The sequence below is a fragment of the Callionymus lyra genome, chromosome 6, assembly GCF_982586985.1.
Source record: "Callionymus lyra chromosome 6, fCalLyr1.hap1.1, whole genome shotgun sequence".
Classification (NCBI taxonomy): Eukaryota; Metazoa; Chordata; class Actinopteri; order Syngnathiformes; family Callionymidae; genus Callionymus; species Callionymus lyra.
Window position 1 is genome coordinate 30,367,450 of NC_141823.1, and position 27,533 is coordinate 30,394,982.

The 27,533-nt window shown below is 38.0% G+C and overlaps 1 protein-coding gene across 1 annotated transcript in view; it reads right to left on the minus strand.

Annotated features, from left to right (window-relative positions):
• Positions 1 to 27,533, minus strand: part of ryr2a (ryanodine receptor 2a (cardiac)) — a 79,514-nt gene continuing 51,981 nt past the window's right edge. Inside the window, exons 56-116 of the mRNA XM_087792713.1 lie at positions 26,883 to 27,023; positions 26,640 to 26,803; positions 25,862 to 25,940; positions 25,697 to 25,786; positions 25,494 to 25,631; positions 25,112 to 25,189; positions 24,952 to 25,027; positions 24,661 to 24,784; positions 24,395 to 24,510; positions 24,211 to 24,275; positions 24,011 to 24,132; positions 23,804 to 23,853; positions 22,796 to 22,856; positions 22,463 to 22,701; positions 22,301 to 22,382; positions 22,083 to 22,213; positions 21,631 to 21,758; positions 21,335 to 21,527; positions 21,174 to 21,256; positions 20,896 to 21,053; positions 20,149 to 20,236; positions 19,986 to 20,078; positions 19,740 to 19,910; positions 19,597 to 19,656; positions 19,375 to 19,509; positions 18,491 to 18,603; positions 18,319 to 18,415; positions 17,472 to 17,578; positions 17,100 to 17,151; positions 16,979 to 17,026; positions 16,810 to 16,909; positions 16,495 to 16,574; positions 16,315 to 16,391; positions 16,127 to 16,200; positions 15,033 to 15,050; positions 12,585 to 12,665; positions 11,157 to 11,245; positions 10,946 to 11,074; positions 10,738 to 10,842; positions 10,584 to 10,665; positions 9,409 to 9,567; positions 9,190 to 9,344; positions 8,421 to 8,636; positions 8,080 to 8,346; positions 7,598 to 7,804; positions 7,230 to 7,526; positions 6,527 to 6,591; positions 6,327 to 6,456; positions 6,178 to 6,264; positions 5,741 to 6,004; positions 5,537 to 5,667; positions 5,053 to 5,095; positions 4,767 to 4,900; positions 4,575 to 4,635; positions 3,690 to 3,836; positions 3,479 to 3,613; positions 1,518 to 1,674; positions 1,388 to 1,452; positions 1,224 to 1,324; positions 1,110 to 1,161; positions 1 to 96 (exon numbers count right to left, since the gene is read on the minus strand). Of these exons, the coding sequence (XP_087648839.1) occupies positions 1 to 96; positions 1,110 to 1,161; positions 1,224 to 1,324; positions 1,388 to 1,452; positions 1,518 to 1,674; positions 3,479 to 3,613; positions 3,690 to 3,836; positions 4,575 to 4,635; positions 4,767 to 4,900; positions 5,053 to 5,095; positions 5,537 to 5,667; positions 5,741 to 6,004; positions 6,178 to 6,264; positions 6,327 to 6,456; positions 6,527 to 6,591; positions 7,230 to 7,526; positions 7,598 to 7,804; positions 8,080 to 8,346; positions 8,421 to 8,636; positions 9,190 to 9,344; positions 9,409 to 9,567; positions 10,584 to 10,665; positions 10,738 to 10,842; positions 10,946 to 11,074; positions 11,157 to 11,245; positions 12,585 to 12,665; positions 15,033 to 15,050; positions 16,127 to 16,200; positions 16,315 to 16,391; positions 16,495 to 16,574; positions 16,810 to 16,909; positions 16,979 to 17,026; positions 17,100 to 17,151; positions 17,472 to 17,578; positions 18,319 to 18,415; positions 18,491 to 18,603; positions 19,375 to 19,509; positions 19,597 to 19,656; positions 19,740 to 19,910; positions 19,986 to 20,078; positions 20,149 to 20,236; positions 20,896 to 21,053; positions 21,174 to 21,256; positions 21,335 to 21,527; positions 21,631 to 21,758; positions 22,083 to 22,213; positions 22,301 to 22,382; positions 22,463 to 22,701; positions 22,796 to 22,856; positions 23,804 to 23,853; positions 24,011 to 24,132; positions 24,211 to 24,275; positions 24,395 to 24,510; positions 24,661 to 24,784; positions 24,952 to 25,027; positions 25,112 to 25,189; positions 25,494 to 25,631; positions 25,697 to 25,786; positions 25,862 to 25,940; positions 26,640 to 26,803; positions 26,883 to 27,023 (7,086 nt within the window). The remainder of the gene's footprint in view (positions 97 to 1,109; positions 1,162 to 1,223; positions 1,325 to 1,387; positions 1,453 to 1,517; positions 1,675 to 3,478; positions 3,614 to 3,689; positions 3,837 to 4,574; positions 4,636 to 4,766; positions 4,901 to 5,052; positions 5,096 to 5,536; positions 5,668 to 5,740; positions 6,005 to 6,177; positions 6,265 to 6,326; positions 6,457 to 6,526; positions 6,592 to 7,229; positions 7,527 to 7,597; positions 7,805 to 8,079; positions 8,347 to 8,420; positions 8,637 to 9,189; positions 9,345 to 9,408; positions 9,568 to 10,583; positions 10,666 to 10,737; positions 10,843 to 10,945; positions 11,075 to 11,156; positions 11,246 to 12,584; positions 12,666 to 15,032; positions 15,051 to 16,126; positions 16,201 to 16,314; positions 16,392 to 16,494; positions 16,575 to 16,809; positions 16,910 to 16,978; positions 17,027 to 17,099; positions 17,152 to 17,471; positions 17,579 to 18,318; positions 18,416 to 18,490; positions 18,604 to 19,374; positions 19,510 to 19,596; positions 19,657 to 19,739; positions 19,911 to 19,985; positions 20,079 to 20,148; positions 20,237 to 20,895; positions 21,054 to 21,173; positions 21,257 to 21,334; positions 21,528 to 21,630; positions 21,759 to 22,082; positions 22,214 to 22,300; positions 22,383 to 22,462; positions 22,702 to 22,795; positions 22,857 to 23,803; positions 23,854 to 24,010; positions 24,133 to 24,210; positions 24,276 to 24,394; positions 24,511 to 24,660; positions 24,785 to 24,951; positions 25,028 to 25,111; positions 25,190 to 25,493; positions 25,632 to 25,696; positions 25,787 to 25,861; positions 25,941 to 26,639; positions 26,804 to 26,882; positions 27,024 to 27,533) is intronic.

Here is a 27,533-nt window from a genome sequence, read left to right on the forward strand (position 1 = left end):
TCAGTTGAGCTGATCCTCGTACTGTTTCCGGAAACAGTCGCCAGCAGGAAAGAACTCCCAGCAGCGCTCCTGGTACATCTTCCAAACATAGGACTCCTGCAGGACAGACCACAGGAAACAGTTACACACTTGTTCTCCTGTTTATTTATCATGGTTTCATCAATACAGTGGTCAGAAGCTCATTGTCATTGATTGGTCATTGATACTTGAACAGCAGATCAACTTTTACACAACCACAGAACTTAGTTGGAGACACAGATTACAGCAACAACTTTCATGATGCCTTTCTACACACTGCTCTTTTTAGTGACGTCTGATTGGTTGCTACCATCTCTATTTAAATTATAAGTCTATGTTGCTATTTCAAAAGTGATCTATAGCCGGGAGTTGTGTGCTGGTAAATGTGTAAAGAAAACATCAATTCACTGGTATGCTGCAATATTTTTTTCCAAGATAGTATATCAGTATTCAACAGCAATGTATTCAAAATTGTTAATATTTTAATTTTATCACACTTCTTTTGAGGTTTATATTTCAATAAAGTGTTTGCAAAATAATGTAAGTATATTTTTATATTTACAATTAACAATATTCAAGGAATCGGTTTATTTTTGTGTTGCAATTCAACTTTGGCCATTAGATGGAGCCGTCATTATGTCCTCTGAATGTTGAAGAAACGATGAAATCAGGTGGTATCCTGGTGGTGGCTAAGGATGAGAGGATACAGTTGACTCAAGCAGCTTTTTAAAGCTGATGTTTCAACATATTTTGGTTTCAAAAACAAACCAAAGCAGTTACGACCTAATGAAGAGTCATGTGGTCTGTAAATTCACCAGAGTCAAGTACTTCTACAAATATGCCCTTGTTCCTATAGTATTATGATATAATATATAGAGTATATATGTAAACTGTGATTGTATCGCCAGAATACCAATACGCACTGAGAGGGTTTGACAGCAACTTCATATTCAATGTTGAGTTTAATTTTGTTCATTTAAAAAAGGAACAAAATTTAATGGTAACTACTTCGTTGATTTCATTGAAGAGGATTTTTTTTCAGTTCGTAACACCTGCAATAAACCAGTGTACATGTTGAAGTGTGGACTGACCTGGCCTGTGTGCTCTGTTTCATCCTTGTTGATGAGATACATCACAAAGAATCTGAAAGACACGCAGAGGTCATCAGGTCAAACAGTTGCTCACACACACCAGTGTCCACTCACAAGTAATTGGCCAAGTTGTGCTCCTGCAGAGTGTGTGTTTCAAAACCGTGCGGCACTGTGTCGAAGTAGTCGTTGCCGATTCCACAGATGAAACATTTGGTCTGTAACAAACATTCAATTATTCACTTGTGCATCAGAGGTTTGTGCTTCCGTCACCATGTTACCTCCATGTCCTCCTTCACTTGCTCCTGCTGGTCTCGCAGCTCTCCAAAAGCATCGATGATCAGACCTGAAGTAGAACATTTAGCAATGGATTATTCAAGAAACGTCATCTTCATCTCCTCAGCGTCTCACCCTGGATGATCGCCAGCAGGATGACGATGACGAAGAAGAAGAAGGTGATGTCGAAGATGATGCGATAAATCTCGTACTCGTCTCCGGCCGGGTCTTCGATCTGATCCCCGATCCCTCCGCCCGCTCGCACGCCCACATACATGTGGAACATGTAGCACTGGCAGAGAAGGAAGACGGCGTCAAACACTTGACAATCAAACAAAGAGTCATTTATGGAGGTAGTAGTTGTAGTGAGCGGCTGCAGGTACTGGTGTTTGTGCTGCTGGAAAAATGTTCTTTCCCTTCCTTGATACTCTTACTTCACTTCATCTACTCTTCATAATGTTTTAAAGGCAGCATGAAGTCTTCAATTTGATCCTCCATTTCCATTATTTTAATCTGCACTTGTGTCTCAAACAACGAAAGAAAACTTTAATTTAAAGGCGTGACTTTTCACAAAAGCACTTAACATATTTAAAAACCAGCAAGCAAAGCAGTTGTGAAAACAATAATCATACATACAATATATATATATATTCCATTATTTTACCAACATGTCTACAGGATATAAGGTAAAATTATTATTTTTAAAATAATCTAAATTACTATTATTCATTTTGTTCAAATAAATGGTAACAACTAACATACTGCACAGAAGGTTGATTGACAGGCCGTGAACACATGCGCTTACATCTTCCTCTCCTACAGTGTGTTATTGTAAAGGATTTACAGTGAAGAGAAGTGAACAAATGTGTTCTCTTCATCACTCCTCATCTCACTGAGTCCAGTCACCTTCCTGAAGCGCAGCCGAGACCTGACCCTTAATAGGAAACTGTGCAACTATGGAATGCTATGGCTGGATGACTGTAACGGATTAGTGTGTCCTGAAACTAGCACACACACGCACACACACACACACACACACACACACACACACACACACACACACACACACACACACACACACACACACACACGAATGCATGCGGGCACACAAACACACCTCCATATATAGTTATTTTATGGGCAAATCATAATAACATCTAAACAAATGTATTTTGCTTATAAACATCTCCCACTTTTGCACTCAGGGAGACTGAGAGACGGAAACACTCGCACAGTAAGTAAGATTTCATTATCATGTATCAGTGAAGAGAAGTGAGTCTGACACCTGCTGTTCATTTGATTCTCTAAGAACGTATCACTGCTCACACTCTTATTCTGACAGAAATCCCAGCTGGAGATGGTCTCTCCTCCCGGAGAATTAACCTCTTTACCCGAGAGCTTATCTCAGCTTTAAAGATTTGCTCAAATTAAAGCAGTACATTTGAGATTTTCACCAATAAAACCGCTCTAAAAATAGTGAAATAGTCAACAAACATGCAATTGTCTGCATGTTTGCGTCAATAGATCGTTATGTTTATTTTTGTCGCAGCTGTATGGAAGATACAGGGCTCACATAGCACGAGGCAGTACGTGGATAACTGTAAATAAACAAAATAAAAACCATGAAATTGTTCCAGGAATGGGCCAGACTGAGGACACAGTCTGAAGGGAAACGCTGTCAAACTCAGATCTCTGACCCATGACTCTCTGGCCATAAATGGAGCTGCACCAACTCTACTGACGGTTCCACAGACTTCACTGACACAATCACGCAGAACCGTTTAGAAGAAGGACCGAATGTTCATCCAATCATGTCACTTCATTAATACTGACACGTGAGTTCATACACAAGAACCACCACCACTGTCCATGATTTGTTCTGTTCAACTCAGCTGTACTTAGTTTGGAAGAAGAAATCAAAATCAAAATGGATGCTTAACTTCAACTTTTACTCTAACAAATATTTCAATAAAACAATAATTTCAGGCTAATTTTACATGTTTCACCAGAAATGTTTCAGTATTTTTGATCCAATCATACATGAATATGCTGTTTATTTTAGTCATTTTAATACTGAACATGATAACGTGGCTTACTGTCAACATGTCATCACACTTCATGTCGGGCAGCTCTCCATCTTCACTCTTGTTGTAGAACTTCCTGAAGAAGTTGAAGGCCACGACTGTGTAGAGATAGACCACCACAGCCAGCAGGCCCACCGTCAGCACCAGCTGCAAAGCGACGTGAAGAGGAACGTGATGTTAAAGTATGGTGCACACAAACACATCCTCCTGAGGGAAGCTCTACCTGTTTGCCGTTGTGTGTGACGGAGGAAAGGATCGTTCGAAGCGTCTTGAAACCCATTGCGATGTCCAGCAGATGAGCAGCAAAGAAGAAGTTGTTGTAGTGACCCAGGATGGACATGGTCATGTACCAGGCCAGGTAGAGGTACGACTGGAAAGAGTTGGAATTATTTGATTAATGTTACATTATGGACTATGTTTTCATTTCATATGAAAAAGCTATTTTTAATGTATTTATTTAGTAAATTATGTTTAAGTATGTGTTTGTTTTTCTACCCATTTTATTTGTTTCCCACTATTGAAACACACTCACAATACATTTTGTAATTTAATTTAACAATTTCTCGTCTCGTTTTATTCAACGTGAATGATTTTAGTACAGTAAACCATGTCTGGTCTAGTTTCTATTTGTTATCATGAACTTTTATTTCACATCTCGCGATGCTTTACTCACATGATAATGGCGTGTTGGCGAGAATATTTTGTCAGAATTGTTGTCAAAATTTATTTTTGTCAAAATGTCTCTCTGGGGATTGGGAAGAGACTATGTCGACTGGATTCTATTAATAGGAATTTCATAATTTAATCTATTTCTATTCATAGTTTTCAATTTGATAACAGGACCACATTTAGCTTTTGTAATAGAACCATTTATTTTGTTAAATTAAATTTGTCTTGGCTTAATTTACAAAAAACAACAAGCACCAGTAGAGCTGCAGCTTAGATGACAAACTTAAGTATCTCTTCGTCAAAAGCGTTATTGTCATTTCAATGATGCAACATTCTAAATGTTCAAAGGTGAAAATTCATCACAACGATTTTCAAAAACAAGCTGATATCTCTCTATTAACATTACCAGGATCATTATCAACTGCTGCAGACAACTTACATTATCAGTAAAGACGACTCCCAGCTTCCAGATCTGGTACTTCACATCAACGGAGTTGAGCCTGATCGAAGAGAACGTATATAAAGATGATGATGCTTTATGTTTGAGGACAGGTTTGAATGCAAAACTACTGGCATTTGAATGTTATCTTCACAATAATGAGACCAGGATAGTTGAGCCCTGAACACTCACACTGCTGCCAGTGAGCCGTCTCTTCTGGGCTTCCTCTTCTTGTGAGCATCACTGAAGTCCAGAGCAGCCTTGTCCATGCCAAGCAGCTCGCTGATGCGGTCATGACCGTAGAACTCTCCATATTTATCCATCACCTGAAGAAATTCAAGCGTTCACTGACTCCATGTTTAATACAAGGTTGTATGAATGATGCTAAATATTCTATAAAGTTAATATCATCACTGTTTTCGGAGCAAACTAAATATATTTTTGCTTCATGACATTTTCCCTGTACAAAGTGACTCACCTTCCTCTTGACAAACTTGTCCCAGTAGTTGTTTGGGAAAGATCTGGAATACAAAAACATGACTTTGATCAGCGACAATACATCACACACTGGTGCTCAAAGTCAGCATCAACTGGATTTTATACTTTGAACCTTTTTAAATAAACTAAAAAGCTGATTCTCATCCGTTGTACTACGATCACAACCTAAATAATCAAACTATATTTTCAAGTTTTGTAATATGTCAAATGTTTATATATGAAAATGAGGCATTTCAAGTGAAAAATAAAGCACATTATTGTGAATACAGTGTAACTGTTGGTAAAACACTGAACAAACTTCTAAATTGACATTTCAGCACTTGATGAATAAAAGTAAAATTTAATGAGTAGAAACAATTAATTGATGGCAAATGTTCATCAAATGTAGATCTATCCATCTACTATATTGCTGTTTAATTTTGGGTCACGGTGCAAAGAGTTTTGTGTGCAGACTTAGGTCTCACTGTGTGTTGATGACAAGTCGGTCCCACTGCCCCTTAATGTCGTCTTCTGACGGCTGCTCCGTGATGTATAAACCATCGAACTCCAGCTTCCTGGCCACTTCTTTCTCACGCTTAAAAATCACCAGCGGAACCTTCAACACACACACAGAACATGTAATCACACGTCGAGCCTATATCCGAGTTACCCCAGAACCAGAAACCCACCTTGAGGCAGTAGTATCCGATGATGCAGAAGAAGGAGATGACCGTGTGCAGGACAGCGAGGATCCGCAGCGTGGGCTCCATGTACCCGCTGCTCTCCTCCAGGACGAAGCGCACCGTGACAGGCTTCCTGGAGGATCCAGCTCCATCCACAACATCGTCCATCCTCTCTATCGTGGCCTCTGGATCCCACTGAACACTGTGCTCTGATTGGCTACTGGAGTAGACCATCTGCTTGTCTTCCACCACGGATGAGGATGTGGAGACCTGGAGGGGAAAAAGGAACATTGATGATACACTTTTATTGCTACTAAAAACAAGTCATAACATGCAATAGCATTGATATTACTTTTCTGACATTGTCTAACATCTAGATAATACTGACACCTCTGGAACATATCCTTTGTTGGGTGTTGCTAAGGGATATCTGGATATTTTACCTTGTAAAATAACAGAATAAAGTTGATGGCAAATGCCACAAAAAGAGCCAACATCCTCATGTTGTAGAAGTTCCGGGCAAAGTAGTTCTGTGAGGAGACAGAGGCGATTAAGAAAGAGTCTCAGACGTGACAGAGATACATCTTTATACCAGTAATTTCCTCTGGTAGGCGATGATCTTCTTCAGGACGACTGACTCCTGCAGGTCCGGCTCATCAGACTTTGAAGATCTATGTCTTCTTACTTTTGGCATTTCCTTCTTCTGCTGTTCCTCCGTGTGTCTGAAACAGCCAGAGCAAGTACAACAGACAGCATCTCAACACCAGGTAAACATACAGAAAACCTCTATACCTTTTTTTCTCTGGTTCACGTTCGATCTGAGGCGACTCGTCCTTTTCAGATGGAGTGTCTTTTGTCTAGGAAGAGAGAGAGAAGATACATAGTCAATCACAAAGTTGCTTCCAGCACTGTCTAAAATGTGATGTGTTTTCCATAATTTTCTTTGATGGCGAGAACTCCAACTATCATTGTATCAGAGCTCTTCACTATTTTACTGTGACAGGACGACCTGCCCAATTACCCATGTGACCACAAAACTGCATTAAAGCAGTGGCTCGGATATAGAGTTTTAACTTAACTAATTTAGCTTTTAAAGGTCCAAGAAATCAAAAACACTGACACAGAATAATTTTTTTAAAGTAATTTTCTTCCAAAAACACACAATATTTATTTTATTACTTTACCTTATATAATGAAATTGATCAAATGCTGTCATATCCATAAGTACGAAATAATAAATTATAATATCTGAACTTTTTCTTTTTTCTTTTTCTTTTTCTTTCATCATCACGTCATTTTAATTTGTACCTGTTGTGCGTTAAATGAGCCATGACAGACATAAAGGGTGTGTGGGATTGTACAAGTACTTTTGTTTGTTTTTTGTGGCGGATTTCAGGTTCATTTCCTCTTAAATCCTGTTAGAATGTTATTATTCATGTTGCAATGAATGAACTATTTGTCACATTACAAAGTTGATTTATAGTCCAGTTCTTACCTGAGGCCTGTGCCTGAGCTCAGGGGTTGTGGCAGTAGGTGTCGGGGTCGGAACAGGCAAGTTTAAGAGGTCCGTCAGACTAGCATTTGGGTTATGAGGGGTTATCTTGTACTGCCCACCCTCTCTTCTGAGGTCCAGACCGAAGATGTCTGAGAGAACTTCTGTGTCGCTGGTGTTGACTGCCAGGTCAGCGAGGTCCTCCTGTGCCGAGCTTCGATCTCTTCTCTCCCTCTCGTCCCCCTCGGCCCTCACTTCATCTTGGGTGGGATCAGGCATGCTGGCCAGCAGCTCAGACACCTGAGCATGATGGAGGAGGTTCACATGGTGAAGTCCTGAAGCCCAGAAGATATTGTGATTCCTTGACATACCTTTATGGTCTTGGCCCCCTCCACCAGGTTGCCTCCCATCAGAGTATTGTAAAAGATTCTGCAGAACCCACGAGCCACGCTGAAGGCAACATGCAGGAGTCCAAACAGCACGGACAGGTAGAAGGAAACCAGTGTGGTGACCATGTCCTTCGTCGTCATATTCTTGATCCTCTTCATCTGCTTTTTTAAGCTCTTCATCGACAGAACCTGGAAATAATGAACATCAAAATGTGACTTCTGTTGACTATTTATTATAAATTATTATTGTATTGTTAGTACTAGAGTCTCTTCCTCCACTTTTCCCATTACAACATGAGGTGGAAACTGCTTCAAAGATGCTACAAAAAATTACTAATTTAAAAAAACATTTTATAAATGCATTATAAGCTTTTTTAACTTTAATTTTTACCTAATATATATAGTAGCACGGCAACGTGACAGGAGTGGAATGGGAAGGAAATAGTGTAATAACGTTTCATTACCTTGATGAGCAGCATGACATTGTGCCTCAGAGACAACAGCGCCATATGGATGGTGGTGACGGAGAAGAAGCCCATCTCTGTGTTGTCGTCCGGCTTCTCTCGTTCCTCTTCCTTCGTTGCCGAGCGCTCGCCAGCATCGGACATCTGAGCTGCCAACTGCATCTCAAAAATGGTGTCTTCACAGAAGTTAACAAACAGTTCCATCTTCTCCTTCTCCCCTCCTTCATTCACGACATCAAAGATGAACTGTCGCTTGGATTCCTTCACCTGTGATGAAGAATTGCATGTTTGGTTCATTTATCTTGAATCTTTAACATTCACTTGTTTCTTTCTTTTTTCACCTGTGGTTTCTCCCACTGAGTTCGACTGGACTCGCTGATCTCAAAGTAGACCCTCTCAATGCGCTTGGCACTTCCCATGATCTCTATCCTGCCCAGGTATGGCTGGAAGTAGTTGAGGACACTCTCCGCCAGCTCCAGGAAGGTCTGAAGCCGGGCGTCATGGGGCATGTGCTCCGACAGATTGGTTAACAAAACAGCTACATTGAAGCCAATATCCTGTAAACACAGTTTCAGAACAAGTGACAGTTTTGATCAGTCCAAGAATCTCCTTTAGTTCTCGTTCTGTCATTAAACTTTGGTGCTCATCGCATTGCAACCTTAAGGTCGTTGAGGATATTATTTTAATGGGACAACCTTTGTAATTGCATTTGAATTTTTGTTGTCCTTCACTTTTTAAAAGATCGTACATTCTTCCCGTCTCATAATTCCAAAAGCCCTAAAGGCAGAGCTTTGAACCAGCAAAAGTCAGCTTTCTATTAATCATTACAAAGTATTCAAGAAAATATCTACTAAAACATATAAACTACCTGAGTGGAAGAAATTCACAAAATACCTCAAGTTTCAAGGGGATACAAACAACTTTCATTTAAAATTAATCGCAAAAACAAGTTAAGCATAAACAAAAAAGTGTAATTGAATAGTCCGTCTGTTGCTGCAGAAAAGAAACACGAGTAGGATAAATACTCATTAGAGAGTGAAAATAAAAAAGCTTATCGTTTGAATCATCATTATTTTGAGGGGGAGGAGAAGATAAATCGCTGAACCTCACCTTGGCAGGCTCATGAAAGCGTTCCACAAACTCTTCGTAGTCCAAAAGTTCATTCTCATCCGTCTCCGCACATGAGAGAAGAAACTCTGTCTCTGACTGTGTGTAGTGCTTATGACTCTCCATGGCCTTCTGGAAGTCTCTCTTTGAGATGACACCTACAGAGGTGTTTGACATTAGAGATGTTATGCTACATTTTTGAAGTCATGAGCTCATTCTTGCCTTTTCCATCTGGGTCGTACTCTTTGAAAGAATCAGATGAGGTGAGGTCTTTGAGCTTGAGGAACATGTCGAAGAACTTGAGGATCATTTCCACATTGTTGGAGGACTCCACCAGCATGTCCACCATCTGCTTCCCAATAGTTCCATTCACCACATTACCTACGAACCCCAGAGCAGTAAAGAAGTTCAGGAACAGATGCAACATTTCAGAGGTTAAACATGGTTACACTTGTTATTGCTGTCTAGTGTTTAGGCTCTTGTTCAGCTGATGTAACGTCTCAACTTGATAGTGTCACAACATTGTATCAGTCATGAGATGTTTGTATTAATGTAATGAACATGTGAGGGTCTTCTTCAAAACTGTTGCCTTTTTGTATTTAATTTAAGTATCAAAAGTGTTGATTGAAATGTTGGTGATTATAAATCCTACAGTTAAGACATTTTTAAGAGGAGCATAGATATCACAAGTGACATCATCAACAGCATATGACATCACTAAAAAATATTGCAGTACAATATTGTTTACTCGTGAATTGGAAAATATATAACTTCATAGGATGAGAACATTTTAAGTATTAGCATCTTCATTCTTAAATCTCCAATAAACTACAGATTTATAAAGTTTAATATCAATTAGATTAGGGGTCCCAAACCTTTTCGCACCGCAGACCGGTTTAATGTGGTTTCATATTTACTGACCAACCTTCATATAAGAACATTTCTCCACAAGTATAGAGGATTATTTGTGTGTAAAATTGACTGAAACAAGCGTCTCGATGTGTCAAGAAAGCTAATGTGAGTTCAAATAAGAACATCTTTTTTAAAAACAAAACACCTTCAATACAGTAAATATCAAGTAAATGATTCTAAATTATTTGTTCTTACTGTGCGGCCTAGTAAAAAAAAGAAAAAAAAGAACAAGAAATAAATGTATGCATTACATCTTAAATGGAGTTAATTTTGTCAGTAAAAGGGTCGTTAAGCTGAATTTATCTCAGAAAACAGCTTCTGGATCAGAATGAGGCAAATATCATTAGTGAGAAACACAAGTGAGATGAGTATTGAAGAAGAGACATTAAACTTGTTGTTTAAACTATGTTTTGAGGCAGCAAGTAGACAAGTTTCACCACATCATTCACTACTGACTAATATAAACTTGACGTGCTTCAACACACCTTCCAGCATCGACAACAACATAACCACCATGTCTTTCTGCAGGTCCATCAGTTCCTTCAGCAGCTCGATCTGACTGGAGTCCTGAGAGGAAACACGCTGGTTGAAATATAGATTCATAATTGTTTAGATCCTACGTGACTTCGACTTTCCCACCTGAGACAGTTTCATCTGCATATGAGCAAAGACATGAAGGAAGCCAACCACAGCATCCCATAATCGACTGTGAGCCAAACTTTGCTGGTTGCCAGTACAGGGACCCTAACAAAATAGAATATAAATAAATACAATCAATAATAATTAAAGCTCACTTCGTGCAAAGGTAATTACACAATAGTGATTTTTCAAGTATTGTGGGACATACCTGGATGTACTCCGTCAGTGTGTTGAAAACCTGCTTGGCCACATTTATTGCTTTAGAGAAGTTTCTCTGGCCCTGCTCATCGATGACATCCTTCCCAGAATAGTACCAGTAGAAGTCACTGATAGACTCCTGGGCGGAGAGAAGCAGCAAACAACATTTGTTGTGTGTAAAAAGTAAACATAAAACAACCCTCTAAGCGAATCAGACTTACCTGCACTCTTAAAAGGTAGTCAACAGTGGAAATGATAATGTTGACTGTTGTGTTGTTTCCTGTCTGAGTCCTCAGATAGTTCTGAAAGTCTGAAACAAGGTAATACATGCATGAAAAGACTCTGATTAACGGTAGGTTCAGAGGTTACACACAGAAAAAATAAGTACAGTGGATACAAAGTCTACATAACCCTGTTCAAATGCCAGGTTTTGTTTATTTGGAGGTTTTCACCTAATTCAAAAGCATGATGCTGCCATCAGCATGATTCACTGCAGGTATTGTGATCTTATGGGAAAGAGCAGTGTTGTATTACAATTAAATATACATTTTGGAATCATGACTTGGTTTTATCGGATCATAACACATTTTCCCATGTGCGTTTCGGAGATTTCAAATGTCCTTTTGCAAAATGAAGCCGGACTCAGATGCTTGTCTTTTGTAGAACCAGTTGTAGAAGTCCAGAGCCCAGACACATGAAGAAGATTGTTGAAGAGCAATTGTTGTCACATGTAATGCACAGCCATATCTTGCCAGGTGTTTCTTCAGCTACTTAATGTTGCTGTTGGCCTCTTGGCAGACCCTCTGACCAGTTTTCTCATCTTATCATCAGTTTAAGACGGACGTCCTGTTTGTGGTAATGTCGCTGTTTTTCCATATTTTCTTCACTTGATGAAGACCGTCTTCAATGTGTTCTATGTTACATTTTATTCCTTGGAAATTCTTTTTTAGCCTTCACCTGACTAATATCTTTCAATATTGAGATCCCTCTGATGCTTTGGAAGATCTCTACATAACCTTTCACACTTTGGCTTTTCTTGACATTTTTGTAGCTATGTCATCAAGCACAAAGATATAGAACTTTATTTAAGGTTACACCCGCTTTAAACGTTAATAGTTGGATGCTGACAACATTAGTTTAACCACATTATCAGAGTTGTTTATTTTTAATTAAAGATTTCTGGTCGTTTTTTAATTTTAATTTTCTGGAACTCCTGTGTTGTTCTCAGTATTATCTTGATCTTTAAAGTATATACTTTTTGAGTATTGTTTTGATTGTTAAAGCGCTTTGTGACCCTGGTCTGGAAAAGCGCTATACAAATAAATATTACTTACTTACATACTTACTTACATATTATAGGTCAAATTAAAGGTAGAAAAGTATTTACTAGAGTAATACCCTAGTTGTTTATTTTTCAAGATCAGAAAAACCTGGAATTTGAACAGAATTTTTTATTTTGTTTATCAACTGCTTTAATCATCAAAGCTCAATTAAATTTCCACCATCTTTAAAGATACACTGATTGTACACAAATAACATAACATTGCTTTGAACAGTGCATTTAATTGAGAATATGGGTTTGATGGGTTTTCATAGTTAAGAGGGATAACATCAGGACGGTAAGGAAGTGAAAGATCTCTTCAACATACCCGAGTTGTGTCCTTCACAGAGGAGCTGAAGGAAGCGGAAAAGGTCACAGGTGAACTCATCATCCTGCATGACCTTCTCGCCTGGCCAAAGAAGAAAGTCACACACACACACACACGTACACAAGCACATGCAATGACACAAACACGGACACACACATACACACAAGTACAAACATAAGAAAGTCAGACAACATTGAGGAGAACGACAAAGGAGAGACAAACAGGAAGATGGAGAGTGGAAAAAGAAACATAAAAGAGACGGATCATGAGTTCACTTAGTCACAGAAGGATCTATGGTTAACTTTACACTTCTTATTCAACACACTGGAAAAGAGACACACGCTTGTCGATGAGCAGTGGACAGCCACAGCACTGGGAGGTGGCGATGGTGAACTGGTCTGTAACTGCAGCATTTTACACTTTTTGTTTAACAGTCATGTTTCCTGACTGACAGCATCTGCAGACGATGTGTTGTTGTGTCTTCACTAGATAACCTTGTAATACTGCTTTAATACATAGAGGGTCCAGATGTTCAGTAAAATGCTGCTTAGAACCACATATGCGAAAGAACAAAGGTCAGATAGAAAAATGAGGCACTACAAGATAACTTACGACAGTTATAACAACATAAATATCACATCTATAAGAACAGACTGGACGATGCTGAAGGAGAGAAATCTATATCATTGAAACAAGGCTGAAAATGCAGTTAGCTTGTGCTGCCATGACAGCTATTTATGTGCCACTTAGACTTAGAAAATGTTCTCCTAAAATGTGTTTTTCAGTGAAGAATGATATTTTATTCACTAGAGCAGGGGTCCCCAAACTCTTTCCTGTAAGGGCCACAATACTTTTCCCTTCTCTGATGGGGTACCGGGTTCAAATCTGTCGATGGCAGGGGTCAGTAAATGTAAAAATGTCTTAGTTTTCCAGGAATCCACACACAACCAAATAAATCAAATCTGGGTTCTTCACAGAAACACTATTAATGAAATTAACAATAACCAAATAAACCTAAAAGCAGACCTTCTTAGAGAGCAAAAAAATGTAGGTAAGTGTACAAAAAACACAGTGTCATTTTATTTACATCATAAAAAAAGAATGAACTCTCTAAAAATGGGTTGTCCTATATTCTGCCAGGCCAAATGAGGAGGCAGGCTGTATCCATAGTTTGGGGACCACTGAACTAAATCAAATTATTATTTTTGGGTTTCCCCAAACGCTACACTCAGTAACAAAAGGAAACAAAGCAGGATACAAGTGTTTTTGTTATGATTTCAAGTATGAAACTAAAACTGAGAATTTGAATTGTGAGCTGTTGCTGACAATATCTCTGCAGGTTTAATCTCATTAAACAGTTCATATGTTTGATGCTTCAACCCAGAATAAAAGACACTTCATTTAGAGTGATGTAACAGTAATCTACAGTGAATTTCTTATCAACTTGCTACTGCACTTTCAACCTTATTTCTGTTAAGGAACCAAAAGGGATAATATTTCATCTAAGTTAAATCAACCAATAATCAATCCTTTACTTGCAACCTCTACTGGAATTTTGTAACAGCAAACATTTCCTTAAAGTCAGCTTTAATTTAGAACATCAATTAACCACCAATATGAAAAAAGTGAAACAATAAAGGAATCAAAACACTGGGCAAACTTAAATCCTTATATAAAGAATTGTTAATTGAAAAGAAAAGGTTTCAGTCGCCAGGAAGGACAGACAAGAGGAGGTGACGTCATTTTCATCCATTTGCACTGCAGCCATTAAACCCTTTTTAGTTTCAAGTGCAACACCAGAGGGTGGAGGAAACACGTGAAAAAAAGGAGGAAATTAGAAGATAAGATAACATATGAAAGTATTTTTATAGCTAATGGGATGTCACCTGTCTGGTTTCTGTATGAATATGTCCAGATGTGAGCTAAAGCTTAACAATCCCTTTTCAGTGAAATGTCTGTGAGGTCAAAAGCACATGAGTGAGTTTTCAATGTCTATCAAAAACAAATGTTTTTCTATGTGTTAAAACCAAGGACCAATCTTCAACTAATTATGGTAAAATGATGAGTTCATACTTGTTAAAGATGCAGTAAAACACTTGGATGATTAGGCTATACGTGACACTGCAACAAGTTCAGTAAATGATTTCTTCTTCATTTACAATGACGGTAAATTCAGCCAAAGGTCTCCATCTCAGACCAAAAGTTGTGGTTCATTATGAAACTAAATGTTTTGTTCTTGAGGTTTTCCAGAGAGAGATATGAAAACCCAGACAAGGCAGAGAGGTAGAAACAAACACGGTACACAGGTACAGGACGAGGCTTCTACATAGAGGACCTGGACAGAACCAACACAACGAATAATCAACTGGACTTGAAAGAAAAAAAAGGACGGAAATAAAGGGAGAGTGATTCACCAACACACAAGAAAATGGCAGAAGGTATAATTACCACGCTCATGATTGATGACTGAGGAAGGGAAGACAGTGCAGTGAACCAAAATACGTAAAAGAAAGAAAAACAGGGGAAGAAAGAAAGAGAGAAAGAAAGTAAGAAACAAAGAAAAAAAACAAAGATAACGATTACATATAGGGACAGGTGCTGCAAAAAAGGTTATTTTTGTTGTTATAAAACATAAGAGTTGTTAAAGCATTTTTTATTTTCTATGAGGCGAGTCATCACTTGAAATGTGTGCCACTGTCAAGAGGACAACAAAAGATTACACGTTATACACAACATGCAACATCATCATTTTAAAGGTCAAGAGCAGATTAAGAACATGTTGAGTTGGATATGTTTTAAGCGATGATCAGAAATGATGTACAAAAGAGACACAGATGAGATGTCGAACAAACAAGATGACACTGTAATGATTTAAAAGTAGCAACCCTTTAACGACTCTTAAATTACACTTGTATAGTACAATACAATACACACAATAATTATATATACAACGAAATAAAATCTTATATAAAACAGTTCGATGTTAGGAATCATCTAAAGGGTATGTTGAAGTGATGATGACGAAGAGAAAAAGCCTGAAGTTAGACGAATTCAAGAAGATTATTCAAAAACCTTAATCACACTTTAAGTTTTATCCTATTACAGGTTCAAACCAACAAGTACACACACTTTAAATGATGTATGGCTACGGATGAATTACTGCAGAAATGAAGCCAAAATGTGAATATTAGATCAAACCAATATGGACATGATAACAGTTAAACAAAACTATCTGTGACTCCTGAAAATGTCAGTAACGGTGATGCACTACTTGATGCAAGCAGATTATCTTTGATAGAGCATGTATGTTATACATTGATATTATCAAAGCAGACATTTTAAAAACAGCATTAATCAGAAAACGTATACGATTAATAATATGATAGAGTACATATATAGAACAGTTTAAATAATGTTAAATATTGCTGCTATATGGTGAATTTCAATGTCTTGTGCAGAAAATATTAAAAGATAATGTCAAAAGCATGTGATGTGGACTAAAAAAAAATGGTTTGTGATGGTGGGAACATGTTCAATCTTACCTGAGCCCTCCTCGGTCACCATTCCCAGACCCTCTGCTTTATTCTGTCTCTCAAAGGCATTCAGATCCAATACACTGAAATAGATTTTCGATCAGTCACCAACTGTCAACCATTCTTGTCAGAAGAAATGTCCATTTGAAGTCTGTGCACTGGTGGATTCAATAACAGTATTTGGTGGAAAGATGTACCTGCAGGACTGCATCAAACCAGCAAGGCTTTGGAAGAAACCCACATCTTTTTTATCTTTAAGATAGTCCAACATTTTCTGTGGTTTAGGAGAGAAGAGAAACAATAAGTATAAATTAGATTGGATCTAAAGTTCTTATTTTAAGCTCATTTTAATCATGAGAAGAAGTGAAATATATAACCTGTTGTACTGTAGAGTTTCCTCCATTAAGAATAGCAATGCCCAGTTTGAGTGTGGTGGCTACCATGGGACCCATTTCTCCTGGAAAATACACACAAAAACACCCAAATAAAAGTGTAATAATAAGGCTGGAAGAACTCGCATTACTCTTGCAACAGTCACTCACAATCATCACCTTTTTTCAACTGGTTTTAGGTAACAATATTAAACTACGCTTATTTTTACTCTTCAGCGTTTCAACTACTGACCCAGTTGGACACATAGCAACTCTCAACAACCTCAATCTTTCATGTTTCTCATCTTGATTGGAACGCACCTTTACTGGCACTGATAGTTTGAAGCACCATCTCAGCAGCTCCACGATCGTGAAGTCGAGCCTGTTGATACAACAGCTTCTGCTTCTCCATTTCTTTCTCCTAGAAGCAAAATCAAAGCTTAACATGTATCAGTGTCATTCACAGCCTGAACATTCAGAGATCGCTCACTTCAAAACTCTTCACTTCTCCATCTTCATCCTGTTCGTCATGGCAACTCTGACAAATAAACAGGGATACGGTTAAACAGGAAATCTCTCCTTGTGTAGAATCTGTGCTCAGTCGCTGGTACCTTCGCCATGATGTCTGAATAGGCCATGTAGAGATTGTCCTCATCCAGTTTACTGAGAACACAAGGGAAACAAAAGTCACACTGGAAGTCTTATATTCATGGCTGGAACCAACAACTGAAAATGAAGTATCCAAGGCCAAAAACTGAAACCGAAGAAAAATAAATGAAAACAATAAAACTAAACAGATTCAAAACAAACTCATTGATGGATATAACTGTGGTCTTAATTCACCTACATAGAAAGATTTTATTATTTGATCATTGCAAAATACTTAATAAAAGCTATATACAATAGACCAACAGTTAAAATCAATGAGATTTTCTCTGTGAATAATTTGAAGAGGTTGTCATGGATGAATTGTAACGACTCACCACTTCTCAGTAAGAGCAGTTCTACTGAACAACTGGATGAGCTGATGTAGTGGATCGATGTGCTTCATCCCCTCTTCTTCCTCAGATGACTCTAGATCTCTTGGTTTCTGAAATATGTATATATAATATATACAAGAACATTTTGTTTGAAAAAAAAAAACTATAAGACCCAATTCAAATGTCTCAATAATCTGATAAAAGATGTGAATATAATCAATATCTGATCACTCAGAATATCACTTAACCAGAAGAAAAGGTGAAATGGAAACTAGAAACATGAGGCGCTCAGAATATAACATAGACTCCCAAGATATTTAAAGCCACAATTAAGATCCCAAGTTGTTCAGAACTTGATGAAGTCCAGGTCTTATGCATGACTGCTGAAATTGCAACTGATTGCAATGAAAACAGGAGTCCACAGAGTTGCACGAAGAAAAAGTTATGGGAGACTGATGTTCAGCTAGAACTGTTTGGACAGATACAAAGACTGTGCAGCCATTACATGAAAATAATTAGAATTACATCATGTTTTTCTTTTTTTTAAACATTTTTCTATTTAAGGAATGACGACAACATGATGTTATACAACAGCTATTTTGAATCTTCCGCTTTTGAAATTAATTTTACCACAACACTACGATGAGAACAAGATTGTGAATGGATGTTTTAAGATTGCATGAAAGAATAAACTTCAATTCATCTTGCATGGATTCTCAGAACAAAACTAATTGGTGAGACTAAATTTGGAACTTAAAACGGCAAAAACAAATTCAGCATCTCATTGCCATATAGGCTAAAAGTACAGTGGCAATACATTCTACTTAACAATAAAAAGAAAAAATCTTACAGCGAGATCTTCTATGAGTTTATCTTCAAAGTAGTGCTCCTCGGCCTCGATCCAGGACTTCTCGTAGCCCTGCAGAAAGAGGTTGACAGCGCGGTGCCTTTCATCGCACAATCAGAGTGATTGATTAGATGTGTTGGAAAGAGCTTTAAAAATGGTTTGTAATAAATGTCACCTTGGCAGGTTGTACAGAGGCGCCATTCTGAAGCATGCCACGACAGCTCTCTTTCTCTGTTTAGACAGCAACTTGTGCCACACAGCTTTTTTGCTGCGCTGAGGATGCTCCACCTGAACACATTGTACAACAACTGGAATTCATATCTGCACACGGTCAAATAATACTCTTATTGAAACACAGGGAGACATCTAAGTTCACCATAATAGACCAGGGGTCCTAAACTTGCGGCTTGTAACATTATATTCTGCGGCCCTCCATGAATTTCTATTGGTGAGATGGTTCAGATGGTTAAGGATAAAGATCACCCCATAAATAGTCACCATTGATATAGATTTGATTATATATTTAAGATGGAACGGATGTAAATTTAACACCACATTGAAAGTGTCCAAATTCACATTAAAACCACTAGGGGGCGGTAAGAAAAAGACTATTCATTGAAATATTACAATATTATTTTCAAGATAATATTGATATTCAAGAGCATTTCATTATTATTGTGATTATTATTTTATTTTTTTATTATTGTTTTTTCTTTCAAACATTTTTGTTATGATCATGGTTCTTTTAGGGTTTATATAAATAGTGTATAAAATAAGAACTATTATTTCATTTGAAATAAACAAAGCAATATTCCAAGCGTTTGTTTATTTTTTGATTCAATTCAACTTCCAGCTGATATGTTCTCCGCAGCTAAAGGAACAATGAAATCTTGCGAGAACCCAGCAATGACTGAGGACCAGAGGATACAGTTGACTCCAGCCGCTTTTAGAAAAGTTTACTGAACAGCCAAACAGCTGCCCAGTCTACACAAGAATTGAACTCTGGTGTTCCCCCAGCCATGTGACTTTGAGGCCCCCGTTTTAGATGAAAAAACCGACCTGGTCCAGATGGAAGAGGACATGAGCAATATTCAAGACTCGGTCAACAGTCTTCTCTGGGTCTGATGTGTCTTCACAGTGGTGAGGTAGGTCCCTGTAAAGAGCCATCTGCCACCGAATTGCAGGATCCTCCAGCTGTAATAAACAACACAGTGAATGACTTCTTTTTCACACCTTCAGAGTCCGGGGTTAATTTTGCCCTGAAATGTTTGTGTTTTTTACCTTTCCCTGCAAGTGCAGATTATTCCCAATGACTTCTCGCACCTCGTCCTCAGTGTCCTTCTGTTGATATCAATAATAAACTTGTCAATTCACAGAGTATCAAATGACTTCATCATATGACAACACATCACTACAACTGTTACCTGTGTGAATCTGTTCTTGGCCAGACCAATCAGCTCATGTTCGCCTGGAGCGCAGATGTTTAGTCCGACAGGCAGGAGGCGCTTTAGAGTGGCAACTATCAAACTTGTCTGCATTGAATATCTGTCTCCCTTTCTTTTCATCTTCTTTCTTTCTTGGTCTGAAACTATTCCCTGGAGAAACATGAACAATAGAAGACATGGATCAAGAATTTATGATATAACACTAGTGTTTCCATCCCTTCATACCTTTGACATCTTACACTTCGTGTCAGTGATGAGGAAGGACATGTTGTTGATTTCATTCTGGACAACAAAGTTCTGCTCTTCTCTTTTGAAGTTCTGCAGAAAGTATCATCGTTAAAAGACCAAATCGCTCAACACAAGGTGTGTGTGTGCTCCAGTGTCTCACGTGAGATTTGGCCCAGAAAATGAAAACCTCAGCCACCATGCGGAAGAGTTCCTCTGCTTCTGGATTAGACTCTTTCAACCACTTGGCCCTAAAAGTATTATTATATAAAATCAACTGTGATCAGTGTTTACATTTATTTAACTCATAGAAACAAAGACTGCACAATAACAAATAAATAGAACATGTAAAAGAAGAATCTGTCATCGGCACACACATGCACACGGTTGACAAGTATGCGACTGTTTGTACAAAACTTTGTTTTCATTGAAATATTTACGTTAGAAAATGTACTAGAGCCCCGCTTTTTCTGAATATGAATTTTGTTTTCAGTGGGGGGGGGGGACTTTATAAAGTAATAACTTCAAAACATCATCATGATGAGTGTTTTAAAAAATATATAATTTTAACCAGCAGCGCAATATTTGCTTCTTTGAAAAGCTTCAATACATTTCTTAAACTCCCTTTATTGAATTTCCAAATATAGTAGATCAGAGCCAAATATTATGAAGGAGAGAGTGCCATCTAGTGGCCTTTAAAAATTAAGACACTGCATCATGAGGCCTTATCAACCCAAGAATACTGGTAACTTAGTCCTTTAAGATTAAAAAAGGTTCCAAATAGACACAGCTTTACATCCATTAAACTTATCCCCAGTCATTAACAAAGTGCATGAACATGAGGGGTAAAAGAGCAGCCTTAACGTAAAGTATGTGGGTGACAGCTAGTAGGGTATAAAAGAGCATGTACCTGTTGTAGTCCACGAATCGTATGAGGAGGGGATAGAAGGCGTACAGGTCTCTGACCAGCACGGTGAACTGGTCCATGATGAGGAGCTCAGCCTCTGACATCTCGCCTCTCCCTTCAGCTTTGCTGTGTTCTTCATCCATCAACACAACTGCAGCTTTCTAACAAATTTAGAACAATTTGAGTAACTTAAATCTTGAACTTAACAATGAATATTGTAAAAATAGAGATACAAAATAAATAGAACTAGAAGGAAAATCAAAGAAAAAAACTTGACTAACTTTTTTAAGTTTCTCCATCAGTGGCAGGAAGTGAGTCTGTAGCAGCTGAGCGTTGGCCTTGATAATGATCGGCTGTGAAAAGACTGCAGAGCATGTATTTTTAGACCTCAACATTCTTTTATAGTATCTAGTCTTTATTATTCATGTGACTGCGGTGTTACCTGCCAGTCGCTTCATCCAGGCCCCTTCATCGATGCCCAAGTTGTTGTAGATAATCTTCAGGATGTTCCCCAGCAACGTGTTCATATGTTCAGAGGTGACCGAGGTGCAACACCTGCCCTCTTCATCCTGGTTGTTCTCCGGTCCATGTTCCCACCAGTGGGACATGTAACTGCACAGCATGGGCAGCACCACCTGAGGACAAAGATCCAAAAGATTAAAACTTCAAGATTATCTCCAACCGATCTCGACTTTTTCTGAGATTTTTAGAAATGTTGTATGTAAACTAATCCCATACTTCCATTATATGTGGCATCTGTGTGTATCTGATGCCAGACTCGGCCAGCTCCATGATTTCCTCCAGAGACTTCTCCAAGTTTGGGATGAGAGGACAGACTTCTCCCACTTGTCCAGAAAGACCAAAAGCTGAGAAAAAAAAAACACTAAGTAAATGGAAGAAAAAAATAATTATAGAATAGATTATATGAAAAAATGTACAATCAATACTAAAGGGCTTGAGTTGATTATAACGTTAGTAAAATGGCTTTTTACGTGATTGACCACCTACTGCCAGAATTAAGATATAAACTGACTTCAGTTTAGTTTACATTATCAAATTACTATAATTATGAAAGACCCAACTCTTCCAAGGCTTTCATTTAAAACAATACATTTGGCTTCAGTAAGTATCTTTAATCAGGACGGGCGATATTAATGCTTGGACCCTGGACAAGAATCAGACGACTCTACCGGCTCTGTCTTTGGCTCCCTTGTTGTTGAAGATGGAAAACCCATTAAACTTGTTGATGTGAGGCTCGAGAAAGGCGACTGGAAAAGCTGCTGAAAAAGCTGCTAGGCACTTGCCAAGAGCTGGACGCTGCCTGGGGATGAGAAAGATCAATTGGAAACAGTTACAGGCACCACAACATTTGATTATTGTTTGCAGTATCATAACTATTTCGTCTCACCTCTCGACATAGATGCTTTTGTTTGTTCCCAGAAAGTAGAGGCTGTTGAGGATTCTGTAGCAGGAAACCTGAACATCATCCACTGCGGGGGAGAGAGATATCAAATTAACACGCTGGCCAGAGTTGAATTTCACAAATGTAATTATGGTTTGATGCACTCACGTATGAGATCCTCTCCAAACACATTCTGTCCGATGTGCTCAAACAAGGAGGAGAGGATGGGAAGCAGGGCAAAGGTCGTGTAGTTGATGATCTGAGTGACCCCTCGCGGCTGCTCCCTGCTGTGTGTGAACTGACCAGTCTTAAGATTCTCCTCAGTCTTCTCCAGATCTTCGGCTGCACTGTCAAAGAACGACCGCAACGCAGCCTTCACCGACTCCAGACCAGTTTTCATGACTGTCCTAGTTCACACGGTTCAATATCATCAGTCAGATTTGGATTTGGATAGACAGCAATATATGTGGAAAAATTCATTCATGCATTCATTTTTTGTACCTGGCATCTAGACTTTGGCCGAGTATCTGAAGACAGTTGACTATAGAGGTCGCATTGTTACCTGAACAGAGAACATGTGTTATTACCATGGAAACTTGACTGTACTAATGTGAATAAACAAAAAAGAAGACAATGTAGTTTGATTCTATGATAAACCATTTATCTTGAGCTCAACCAATGTGGTTATTTCTTTGTCTATCTGTTGGAAAAAATCCAAGTTCAACTCAACACTGGACGAACAGGTTTCAATGAAATCTTAGAGAACAGATTCAAAATAGGAAAAAGAAAAGACGACCAAAGTTTGTTGGTGTTATGAATTACAATACGCATCCACGAATCACTTGAAGATTTATCATTCTCGAAGGTCAGTAAACACTGTTCTGTTCAAGTGAGTTACAGTGAGGTCATTGCTATCAATCATATTCAAAAGCTACAAACGTCATATTATATACAACAATAATATTGGCTGTAAGAACAGACTGTAGGTGTAAAAATAGGCTTTAGTGCTTTTGTTTTTGAACATCTTCAATGTGCAAATTGATAACAACCACAGGGCAAGTCAGAGCATGAGAAGCTTTTCATGCATGAATTTGCGCACGCACACATAAACAAACACTATCAAAGAATGGGCATATTGGACATTTATCTGCATATCAGCAAAAATCCAACATATGTTAAATATATCTATGGCAATATAGCTCATTCTTGCTGCCTTATGTTAAGTCTATTTTAAATTTAAACCATATAATAAAAGAAAAAAGGGGTAAAAAACAACAATTGTTCTAATTTGTTTAAGGAAGGTGATGTAATTGAAATTAAAATGTTTGTGCCAATTAAAGATAGATAGATAGAACTTTATTGATTATCTTACCTTTACCATAGTTCTTTTAAGGTGCATAGCTCAATTGAGTTTGTAAAAATATAATCACATCCAAACATGACAGCATTCTCTGTAACATGTGCATATGCCAGAAAGCAAATTTGTGCTGAAGCATCAACTGTTCTTACCAAATAAGGAAATCCTATGTCTGACAAGAACTCCCAATTTGCAGAAAAGACTAGAAACAGGTATTTCAGAAAAGAGAAAGCAGAGAAAGGCAGAAATGGGAAGAGTTCAGTGAGATACTGGAATAACAAGGACCAAACAGAGACCAAGAATCATTGAATATCATAAGAGAGTCACATTTAAACTCGGGTCTTAACAATCTTACAAACCTGGTTACCATCTCCTTCTCCTTGTTGGAGGCATGTCCACCGCTGCTGATAGGGTGGATGGCAGTGGAGAGGAAGTACAGACGGTGGTTCTTGAAGTACTGATCCACCAAAGGCAAGACAACCTGTTCGAAGAGAACATTTGTGATATATAATACTTTCTTTAATAAGCACAGTTATATTGTGACCCTTATTTTATTTACCTTTCCAAAGAATTTAATCTGTTGTTCATGTGGAATCTTCTCTCCTCTGGTTCTCGTGCTCCGATCTTCAAAAAGCAAGTTTAAGGTAGAGTTTAAGATACCAGTGTGTTAAGGATTCAGGTAATATGTTTTTTCTTGTTCGAATCAATGACGCTACACTAAATGTTTTAAATAGAAGTCCTACCAAAGTCCATCATGTGCTGGTGGGCCTGGTCCACATAAGTGATGAGCTGCTGAAGGAAGTTGTAGGCGAAACGCTTCTCTATAGCAGGAGTGTCCAGCTCTTGTGAGTTTGCTCTTCTAAAGAAACAAGACAGTAGAAGAAAGACAAGTTAAGGATCCATGAGAAAGACTGTGAAAATGAATTGAACACCAACGTAAAGTAAATAAAGTTAGACAATAATTGCAACAACCCAAAAACCCATAGTGGCTCAACTTCAAGAGCTTCACCTGGAAACAGTGTAACCATTTATTTGGAGGAATTTCAGGATGTCCTGAGCCTTCTCTCTGTCTTTGGATTTCTCTTTGGCAGTAAGTGTATCGTAGGGGACAAGGAGAGGGTGATTTCCTCCACCTGGTAAAACAGAAGTTGGAAATGAATGTCTGCTAAAAATTGAAGTTATCCATACAGGGTGATGGTTTTAGCAGGGAGGATAATGTAAGTTAAATATAAAGCCATAAAACACTCTAAAGTCTGTTTGGAGCAGAAATAAAAAACACATCTTGTATACAATCATTTACCTTTGGCCTCCAGGTCCATCTTCTTCTCCTTGGCCCATATATTATGGTAATTCTCTGCTAGTAGCTCTGCCATAGACTGGAAAACAAACAACATTGAGCTTGTATCCTGCTTCTATATTGCTCAAGTGTCTTGGATGAATTATGGTTTATACTTGTTTACCTGCATGTCTCTAGAAAGAGTCACGTTGCTCATATCAATGGGCCTCGGGCTGAACGATGGGGAGCCTTCAAAAGACAGCTGGACAAATAGAACCTGAGAGTTTAATTTTCATTCATAAAAAAAATAAAGAATAAAGATGCCACTTTCAAACAGAAAAATGCAGTAAATTAAAGCCTTTCGGAACCATGTGTGAGAATGTCTAATTTAAATTGTGCTTAAATCAAATGTGTTCTAAGTTACAACACTTTGAGTATTATTTGATTGTTTTTTTTTATGTCAATGACATTTAATAATACTTATAATACATCAGATAATGTTGATTATTCATATCAAACCGGACTTCTTACTTGACTTTAACTCAGTTCATGACATTGGAATGTACCTGACTGGCCTGTGAAATTCTCCTGGACTTGTTAGGAAGGCTGCTGGGGTCACCGTCTCTCATTCTGTTGATGCTCCAGCCCCACGAGAGCATTGTCTTCAAACACTCTCTCACTGTCAAGCAGTAACCCTCCTTGTCCTGCAGCACGAGGCAGAGAGAAAGACATTCAACTGCTGGCGACGAGAGTGAATCAGTCACAGTACCTTCTCTGACAGACTTTTGTATGGTTTAAGTAGATAGTGGCTTTTTGACATCTCACACGCCTGCTCTCCATAAGACCAGCCGTTTGTAAACTGACAAACATGAACAGCAATGTTAAAAGCACGACATTGATTCTTTGTCTTTAGTTATTTTAGATGACATTTTACCTTCTCTATGCACCACTTCTCATGGTTGTGTTCAGCATATCTCACAATGAAATAGTCCAGTTTCTCTGGAATAGTCACACTGGCGACAGATACAAAAAAAGGGAAGTCAATCAACAATTACAAAAAAATTAAAACCTCTCACTGTTTTCCACAAGACTACTATTAAAGACGATGTGTACCTCTTTAAAAGCTTCTATTTACTTATATTAATCATTTATAGCTTTTCTTGAAGCACTTTTAAAATTAACGCAGGCCCTGTACTTTGCAGATGTAAAAGCTGATAATACTTGTTTTCAGTTAAGATTTCTTTAGATATTTGGTTAGCACTTCATGTAGAAAAAGTGACTCAATCTAATTGAGTAATTAAATCAAGCAATATTCATATCATTGATGCCACGTGCAGCTTCAGCTAGAAGGGAGATTAAATGCAGCACAATCTTATTAAATATTTATTTATATTATGTATTACTACAGTAGTAAAAGGGACTTTTGACCTTAGCCTTTGTGTTTATAGCCCAATGCCCATCAAACTGATTTAAATGAAAATAAATATACATAAAAGTTGCATCAATAAAATAAAATAAAAATGTAATCATATTTAGTTGGGATTTTATACTTTCCACTCTCTATTTTTCAGCTCACAATAGCAGCTGTATGAAATGTGGCCCCTGAAGAAATTAAATTGCTCACCTGCGGTCTAACACATATCCGCGAATAGCATTTAAAACAGATAAAGAACCTTCTCTGCCTTAAGAAAGATCACCAATAAAAGACTCACTTGGTGGTGTCAGCAGGCTGTGGAGTAAAGTTCCCCTCTGTATCCATGGAAGACTGTTTTTCCATCATGGTCATGTAGTTAGACTCCATGTAGTCTGGAGGAAGAGCTCCAGCGACAGCACTCAGACAAGGCAAAGCCAGCTTGAACAGCTCCTGATCATACTTCTGGAGCACAATTTTTTTTTACATTTTTACTTAATTTAACACTATTATACAAGCTTAGAATACTAAATTGGATGCTTACTTTGTGAGAGAGAGCATCAAATATTCCCCAGAAGAGTCTCCTGGAGAGATGAAGCTCCTCGTCAGAAGCAGCACCAAAACTACCCCAGCCTCCAGCCAGGCAGTAATACTTCCAGCATCGCTCATAGTGATTGGTGAGTAGCTGAGAGCACACAGAACATGCATCACACGACAACTTAAAGTTACTAAAACGTGTACATGTGTAGATACATACAGTTTAAAAGTACCACACTCAAGACAAAACGCTTGCTTTGGCAGGTTTCATACAAGTTATTCAAGACCATTTAATAATAATTGTATTTAAGACCAACTCGACCATCTACCAAAACTGAAAAATTAAACCATCAATTACTTAAGTTTACGGTCTTTTTAAATGTAAAATAATTTTGAAAAAACGTCTTCCAAAAAGCACACATCGCCCGCAAGAGTTAAAAATAAATACATGTTAACAGACATTTTGAGATTTAAGATGAAATCAGATTTGTGTTTAGATTTTCAAAATTTTGATTTTAAACACTTTTAAGTCTGATTAAGGATCAGCCCCTTTTTAATGGGTGACGTTAAAAGGATGTCTTTAGAAGACACGTTTAGAATGATATTGATATTAAATGAACATCTCCTGTTGTCGGTTCATTCAAAGCTTTACTTTGTT